Genomic DNA, 8,931 nt, shown 5'->3' with positions numbered 1-8,931 from the left:
TCCTTGTCTTTCTCTCCCTCCTCCTTCTCTTCTTTCTCCTCTCCTTGATCCGCCTAGATCAGGAGATCCGCCTAGATCCGCCACTGACTTCTCCGAATATTTATGCTTAATTGTATGCATATATGTTTATTTATACACATGTGAACTAATAAAAATGACAAGTGTTATTATTTTTAGCATGTTAAAAAGCTGGTTAAACAACGTCATCTTAGAACTTTTGAAAAATTGGATGTTCAAGATCCCATTTCTTACAAAAGATGAAGGCAACAGGCCCAGGAGGGCCTGGCGCCGAGTGCGGCTACCTGTCCCTGAAGGCGACATATGTGCAACCATCGCCTCAAGAAGCACGCGTAGGTACTCGCGATGGGCCGCATGTCAGCCCAATTAATTAGACTGTTTCAGCATGGTTAGTTGCTTCCCTGGACTATTTCAGCGCGGTTTGTTGCTTCCCCACGTGATGGTACAGCTTTTTGAAGTCCTATGCCACTACATGCATATATAGTTTAAGTAGAAAGAGAAGGAAGATTGCACAAGATGATTGTGTAACTCACATGCATGCAAATCCAAAACTAAAAAAAAGCATAAATCTTAAACCGAGCATCCAAATTAAATTTTGATTCCACCATTATGTTTGTGACGACAAAATCTTCAAAATAAGGCTTGACTACATTTTGAGATTATTTTAAAAAATATTTTTTAATATTAAATAATTAAGTTTGGCTAGTCTGAATGACTAATTGAACGTCACGAACAAATGATTATATTCTGCAAACAAATAATTGAACATGATGAATAAAATAATTGTAAATTGCAAATACAAATAATTAAATCACGAACAAAATTACGGCGTAAGACAACCAATAAAATTAAATATCACAAACAAATAAGTTCACGTTACCGAACAAATCATATGAACTTGCATAATAAATATGTATATCCATAGAATAAATTATATTAACTCACGGGAATAAATTTAAGTCCCACGCTAGTCCATGCATATATAGTTTAAAGTAGAAAGAGAAAGGAAGACTGCATAGGTGCATGCAAAAAGAACAAGATGACCATGTAACTCACATGCATGCAAATCCAAAACTAAAAAAAGCATAAATCTTAAACCGAGCATCCAAGCTAAATTTTGATTGCATCATTATGTTTGTGATGACAATATTTTCAAAATAAGACCCCACTTGACTATGTTTTGATATTTTTAAAAGTATATTTTTTAAATATTAAATAATTAACTTTGGCTACTCTGAACTAATAATTGAATGTCACGAACAAATGATTATGTTCTGCGAACGAATAATTAAACATGATGAACAAAATAATTGTATATTGCGAACACAAATAATTAAATCACGAACAAAATCATTGCGTAAGATAGCCAATAAAATTAAATATCACAAACAAATAAGTTCATGTTGCCGAGCAAATCATATGAACTCGCATAATAAATATGTATAATCTTAGAATAAATTATATTAACTCACGGGATAAGATTTATAATCAAATAAATTATATGAACTTACGGAATAAAATAAATATACACATCAAACAAATTTGAAGAACTCATAGAACAAATATATACTCTCATGAATTAATTATACAAACTTAGGGAACTAAAATTTGTAAATTTGAAACAAATTATATTAATTTACGGAACAAATCCATTGTACACGCCGAACAAATCGCTCAACTTTGTAGAACACGTGTTTATACACCTAGAACAAATTATATAGACTCGTGAATTAAAAATTTATAGACTTAGAAGTTAGAATAAATACACCATGAACCTAAAACATATATTGTAATTCATGAGAAAATTTAAATGGATAAATGTATAGGGTGTAAAGGAAGGAGAAAAATTAAACAAAAAAATAAGAAAATGGTAGAGAAAAATGGATAAAAAATGGAGTAAGAAATCAAGAATAAAAACAATGGATAGGAATAAGGAAATCTAGAGGGAAACATAAAAATAATTATTAAGTATTAGTGTTTTATAGCACTGAAATTTAAGTCCATATAGAAAAAAAAAGAAAGGCATCCTATGTACATGAGAAAACGAAGAAAAAAGAAAATATAAAAAAGAAGAGAAAAATAAATTCCTAAAGAAACGAGAAAGGAAAAGAAATGAAATAGAGTAAAATAAAAATATAGTAGTATTATAGAAAAGCATGAAGGAAAAAAAGAAAGAAGCATGATGGTCCGTCATCATATTGATAAAAAATCATAAAAGCAGCCACAAATCATCATGTGGTGCAGTGGTTGTAAGACTTCCTCCATAGTTGAAGGTAGGCGGTTCGAAGTGGCTGCTAAAACACACTCACAATCAGCAACAAAGTTAACACCACCCCCTAGACTCTGAAACAGACTTGACTGAATAGAAGGTACAGGCTCCAACGAAACTAAAAACTATGACGAAACCGAAACCAAACACTGATGAACTTGATGGAGGGTGTCGCGGACGCATGCGGTGGCAACAGCCTTGTCCACCCATGCTACCTCCGCGCAATGCGGGACAAGGTGGAGATGCAGGGGCGGTGTGGATGAGATCACCAAGCTCAATATTTTGTAACACTCCATCTTGACTGAATCCAACTTCATTTAATCATCCACGCTGCTCTTCGTCCGCATATGAGCTTCGTCATTCGTGTGTAGAATTGTTGATAGCGGAGATGGAGCTTGCAGAAAAGTTCACTGTAGACCTCCATTTATCACCACGCACATGGCAACGTTGGGCGGTGAACACAGCTACGAGAAATTCCATGTCTGTGAAGGCACGAAGTACTAGCAAATAAGCTAGAAAAATGGAAATACAAATCTAGCAGGACGGTCAAATCCCGTTGTGCAATTTGGCCTTGATTGTGCCATTTGACCTTGATTGTGCTGCCGTCGACGAAGTCCAGCAGCAGTGCAGCACAAATATTTGTGCGTCCCAATGCGTCGGGAAATGTGTGCCGGGAAACTGCAAAATTAGTTGGGTGCCAATCGTCTAGGGTTCGCGCGTGATACATCTATCACATTAAGCTTGTAGTTTTGCAGCGTATATGTAGTGAGAGGGGGAGCATCAGTGGAGATCACACATTAGGTTAATGAACCATGTATGGAGTATCCTTGTATTGATGGAATGATGGCTTAGTAATATTAGAAATTTCCCACAAGGAAGTACCATTTTTGGAGAACAATGAGACATTATCTCCCTACTCAATATTCATTAGGGGCTCGTTTTGGACCTTGCATATTAATTCTCAAATGAGGCATGCTATATATTCTAAATATTTGAAAAAACAAAACATCAATTTGCCAACTTGGAGGATCCAACATGTTTCTAAATTACTGGCATTATGATAGTAGAAAAATTAACGGAATTGCAATCAATACTTTGCTCATCTCTCTTATTAAGGTCCTGTTTGGGAGGAAGGGGCTAAAGTTTAGCCTAGGCTAAAGTTTAGCCCCCTCAAATAGAGTGCTAAACTTTAGCCCTTTGGGATGTTTGGGTGGGAGGCTAAACTTTAGCACATATGTTGACAAAAGACCTATTTACCCCTACTTTCTCTCCTCTCCTCTACCCCTCTTCTACTTCTTCCTGCAGCAGTGCAAGGATAAGATTTTTTTCTTCCTTCCAAGCTAATTCCATGACAGAAGATGGCAACACTTCTTCCTATGCTGCTCGCCAACCTACTCCTCCTCTGCGCCATGGCGCCACTGCCTCCGCGGCCATGATGCCGCCGCCTCTACCGATCCTGCCGGTCCCGTCCTACGTGTAGCTCGCGTCGTCTTCCACCGGTGGCTTGGGCACGCGGCCGGGCAGAGGTAGCGGCCGTGGTGGTGAGCGGTCCCGGCCTTGCAGGCGGCGGGGCCGGCTGGAGGTGGGGGGCTGGCCGGAGGAGATGGGGTCGGGCGAGGCTGGCCGAAGGCGGCGGGGTCGGGCGGGCGTTGGAGGTGGAGGAGGCTTAGCGCAGTGGCCTGGGCTCGGATCCGACGGCGGCGGCGAGGATGGGGAGCGAGGATCCGGATGGCCGCCACCGTCCTCCTCATCTCCCTCGCCGATGGGGATGACAAGCCCGGCAGCACCGAGAGAGGGGTGCGGAGGCGGCGGGCCGGGCGGAGGAGGTAGGGCCGGACGGAGGCGGCGGGGCCGACGAGGTGGAGGCGAAGTGCGGCGGGGTCAGCGAGGTGGAGGCGGCAGGGCGGAGGCGGCGAGGCCAGGCGGATGGTGCGGCGGGAGGAGAGAGAGGGAGTGCAAGGAGGGGGGCAACAGGGGAAAATTGGATAAGGGGACCACTTTTAGCCCCCTTTAGTCCATTTTAGCACCCCTTGGAGGGGCTAATGGATTATGGGGGGCTAAAGTTTGGCCCCTCCATTTTAACCCTGGTGTTTGGAAGAAGAGGGCTAAAATCTAGCTAAAATGGAGGGGCTAAAGTTTAGCCCCCCTCCCAAACACCCCCCGAAAGAAGTTAACGACATAACACCCCCACCTGCTCCTACCTTACAAGCAAACTAACACGAATAACTCAAATGCCTGCTAATAAATTACTAGCACCTACCACTGCCACTGCTATTCTCAGTGCAAAATTTCAAATTTATGTTTCCAAGAATATCACATAAGAAAGAGAGCATTTACTTTGTGATGAAATATATCACACAATGCATTGTTTCATCTTTTGTTATTTTCAAGACTACATGCAAGATACAAATTGTATTGGAAATACTAGTGTACACATGGTTGCAGGGCAGTCCCAATGGGACATTGATGATAGTTTCTATGTCTATTAATTACCTTGACAACTTAGCTTTTTGCTTATGTGGCAATAAAATTAATGTAGAGAGAGAACACACAACTAAGAAATGGTTTCCTTCTTAGGAAACTAAGTCTTCATGGGAATCAACGCACCAAGAAACCAGAGAAATGGCATTAGGGAGAAACCACCGGTTTCCAACGACCTCCTCTGGATCCAGTGCGCCTGGAACAGGGAGTCCACCAGGCACCAGGCCTCCTTTACGTGCATAGAGGATTTGGTACTAGAAGAGAGAATGATTGGTTGGATTTTTATTTAGACTCTAGATAAAAAAGTTGCATTGTGAAGGATGATTTCTTGATATAATATCCTAAACTATGGAAACTACGATGGTTTCTTCCATTGGGACTGCCCTCATCATCATGAAACTAGTTTCTTCTCTCACTTCATAAATATTGTGTCATGTCATCAAAATTGCCTACATGGCAACTCATTTGTTGCCCATAAGACCTCCAACAAGAATGACAGCTCATTTATTGCTCATAAAACTCCACTGAGAATGGCCTAAGAATTAAGAAATCAATCCAAAGCATTCAATGTCTTGCATCGTATATATAAACTGGACAAATTTCAATGAAAATAATAGTTCTTAATTTCAGTCAAATTGCTTCTAAAATTTCAAATTTAGCGGCTAATAAATATTTGATTGTAGGCGATAACTGAATGAAATATTTCACATACAACTTATTCGTATAATCAAGCACTTTGATTCTCAATGCAAGTAGAACCACGTTCTCAAGACAGGACTCGTGTCCCTTTTCCATTTGAAGATAAGGAGAATACAATTTATATCAACAAGGTATGAGTAATGGAAGAAGCAGGTTGGGGAACCTAAAACTCCATCACTACAATTTTCAAAATGGTGAACTGGTTAGATTTTTTACAAAATGAATATGTCTATCTATATTCAAGTACCAGACTTAGCATGGATGCTTGTATTTTTATGAATTTGTTTTAGGAAGGAATGATACTATTCATTCAATTGTAGGTGATATGCTCGATGGCAGTGAGACGTTTGTAGAGACTTGGTCAATCTAAGATATGAGGTCCAATCTCTCGGAGAAACTCATAGGTCTGAGCGCATTTATACTCTGTCTCTCAAAAGCTAAGTGTTTACAAGGGCTTAAAACAGAGAAAAAAGAGGACACAATCACGCTTAGTGCCTCACTTCTCTTCCTCTTCACCGTTTTCCACTTTCCAGGCTCCTCTTCTGGCCCAGAAAGAAGTGACGCCGACGAAACAGACGACTGAAGCTTCTGCACGCCACCAAATGCTCTTTAGTCTAAACCATTTGCAAATGAGTTCTACAGATAGGTTGTACGTCTAGCAGAACACTAATCAGACCTATCGGCTCTATCGGCCAGTAGTGATAATTTGATTGGATCCGATATACTAGTTGACACTAACAGTAACATGATCGAGATTACCAGTCTTCATAGTTTAGTTGTTGTATAAGTTCTATGTTTCTTCTGTTGTTATTTCTACGGGGTCGTTGTTTGTCCAATCTAGATCTTTTTCTTTATTAATATAATCAGTAGCTCTCTGTTCGTTTAGAAAAAAAAAAGATTATCAGTCCATCAGTTTATCTGCGTGATACATTTCCTTTCTTCTGTTTATTCCTTTTCCTTTTTTATTTCCCTTCCAAAAGAAAGAAGCCATGCCTAATCCCGTGGAAATCTTATTTTAGAATGGGATTTCCGCCGGACCCCGAGAAGAACGCATCGCCCGCCAGATAACAATGTCCCTGGAGGGCGTGGCCGGCATTGGCATAACCAAGCGGCCGTCGCAGCAATGCCCGGACGCCCGGCGCGCGGAGGCACAGGAGGATACGGTGGAGCAGGACACAGGGCCATGGATCGCGAGGAAGAAGGTCACCGCGCTCGCCATCTGCCTCGTCGCGCTGCCCGTCCTGATGACCACGGTTAGCCGCCGGGACGCGCCGTGGACGGCCGCGTCCTTCTGGCCATTGGCGTCCACATCCACGAAAGGTATAACGCAATCCTCGATCGGACTTCCGATCTGTCCCATCCTCCGCCATGCATCGTGTGATGTGGCGTTGAATCCAACGATTCGATTGCAATGTGATTTACTGGCGAATTGTTTAGGATGATCGCCGGAGAGTTTGTTTACGGATAGGCACTGAATTTCCAATGCAGAGAAGCTTCTCGGGGGCCTCCTGGTCCCGGGGTTCAACGAGCGGTCGTGCCTCAGCCGCTACCACTCCGCGTTCTACCGCAAGAACATGGCGCGGTCACCGTCCCCGCACCTCATCAAGCGGCTCCGGGAGCACGAGGCGCTGCAACACCGGTGCGGCCCGGGCACCGAGGCGTACAGGGCCGCGGCCGCGCGGCTCAGTTCCGGGCACCCCAACGCCACGGACGGCGACGACGCCGCCCCGGGCGCCTGCAAGTACCTCGTGCTGGTTCCGTACAGGGGCCTCGGGAACAACATCCTGGCCATGGCGTCGGCGTTCCTCTACGCCGTGCTCACCGACCGGGCCCTGCTCCTCGACCGGACGACGTCGCTAGGTGACATCTTCTGCGAGCCGTTCCCGGGCGCGTCGTGGCTGCTGCCGCAGCACTTTCCGATCAGGAACCTCCAGAACCTGACCGGCGAGGTGCCTGAGAGCTACAGGCACCTGGTGCAGAGCGACGACGCGGCGGCGTCCGTGTCCCGGCGCCGCTACGTCTTTGTCGACCTCGACCACTCCTGCACCTACCACGACAAGCTCTTCTTCTGCGACGACGAGAGGCGGTTCCTCCACCGCGCGCCGTGGCTGCTGATGAGGACGGACGGGTACTTCGTGCCGGCGCTCTTCCTGAACCCGGCGTACCAGGAGGAGCTTGACCGGCTGTTCCCGCGGAAGGATGCCGTGTTCTACCTCCTGGCGCACTACCTGTTCCACCCGACGAACAAAGTGTGGGGACTGATCACGAGGTTCCACGACTCGTACCTGAAGAACTCGGACGAGCGATTGGGCATCCAGATCAGGGTGTTCGACGGGGACACTCCGTTCCAGCACATCTTGGACCAGATCCTTGCCTGCACGTCGCAGGAGCACCTGCTCCCTGATGTGGTGACGCAGGAACCGCCCCATCCGTCGACGACCGGTGCCCAATCGAAGGCGGTTCTGATGACCGGCTTGAGCTCATGGTACTACGAGAACATCCGGTGGAAGTACTGGCAGTCGGCGACGGCCACCGGCGAGGCCGTGAGCGTGTACCAGCCGAGCCACGAGGAGCACCAGCTCTCCGGCTACACGACGCACGACATGAAGGCGCTGGCCGAGATGTACCTCCTGGGTATGACGGACAAGATCGTCACCAGTGGCTGGTCGACGTTCGGGTACGTCGGCCACGGGCTCGGCGGGCTCACGCCGTGGATCATGTTCAGGCCCGAGAACCACACCACGCCCAACCCGCCGTGCCAGCGGGCCAAGTCCATGGAACCGTGCATGCACGGGCCGCCGTTCTACGACTGCCGGACGAAGCACGGCGCTGACACGGGAAAGCTGGTGCCTCATGTGCAGCACTGCGAGGACATGAGCTGGGGGCTCAAACTTGTTCACCCCGAGTGAAAAGTGCAATGAAAATAATAGAACTCTGCGATTCGAACTCCCATGGTATTTCTGCAGATCTGTGTTTCACTTTTTTTAAAGAACGACCCACAAGATAGTTCGTGTTTCATTGATATAGTAGAAAAATACAATACTTACTACAACCTTGTTTCATTGATAATATAGCAGAAAAATACAATACTTACTATAGCCCTGGGTGGTCGTAGGCAGGAAAAGTAAAAAAAATAAAAAATAAAAAGACTCAAGCTGAGAGGCCGTAGGCAGGAAAAGTAAAAAGAAAAAGAAAAAAATAAAAAGACTCGTCCGATTGGATTGGGACATCAACGCGGGTAATCACTCAACTCAAAAACGCCACACCTGTCCGGTTGGATTGGGACGTTAACGCGGCCTACCCACTTCCCTCGCTACAGCGGCACCCACCAATATTTACACTCATTTATTTGCCAAAACCTCCAAGCATGGCCCTATGTTGACAGGGAACCGATAGAAGCAGACTGCACTGCACCGATAAGACCACCTCTATGCGGGACCCTCCACTGTAGTGCCGCTGCAACA

The 8,931-nt window shown here is 45.2% G+C and overlaps 1 protein-coding gene across 1 annotated transcript; it reads left to right on the top strand.

Moving 5' to 3' along the window:
- Positions 1-6,537: 6,537 nt before the first annotated feature.
- Positions 6,538-8,408, top strand: LOC101773647 (galactoside 2-alpha-L-fucosyltransferase). Its single transcript, XM_012845193.2, has 3 exons — positions 6,538-6,787; positions 6,944-7,926; positions 8,116-8,408. The coding sequence occupies exons 1-3, from the start codon at positions 6,538-6,540 to the stop codon at positions 8,374-8,376; spliced, it is 1,494 nt and encodes a 497-aa protein (XP_012700647.1). The 3' UTR covers positions 8,377-8,408.
- The last annotated feature ends 523 nt before the right edge of the window (positions 8,409-8,931 follow it).

The sequence above is a fragment of the Setaria italica genome, chromosome IV (assembly GCF_000263155.2).
Source record: "Setaria italica strain Yugu1 chromosome IV, Setaria_italica_v2.0, whole genome shotgun sequence".
Classification (NCBI taxonomy): domain Eukaryota; kingdom Viridiplantae; phylum Streptophyta; class Magnoliopsida; order Poales; family Poaceae; genus Setaria; species Setaria italica.
Note: the sequence above shows the minus strand (reverse complement) of the source record. Positions and strands in the feature narration are given on the sequence as shown.

Bases quoted from the DNA above. Each gene is read 5' to 3' on its own strand.
- LOC101773647 (XM_012845193.2), top strand. From the start codon at position 6,538: ATGTCCCTGGAGGGCGTGGCCGGCATTGGCATAACCAAGCGGCCGTCG. The intron at 6,788-6,943 runs GTATAACGCAAT...ATAGGCACTGAA, and splicing joins GGCGTCCACATCCACGAAAG to TTTCCAATGCAGAGAAGCTT. The intron at 7,927-8,115 runs GTTCTGATGACC...ATGACGGACAAG, and splicing joins CCGGTGCCCAATCGAAGGCG to ATCGTCACCAGTGGCTGGTC.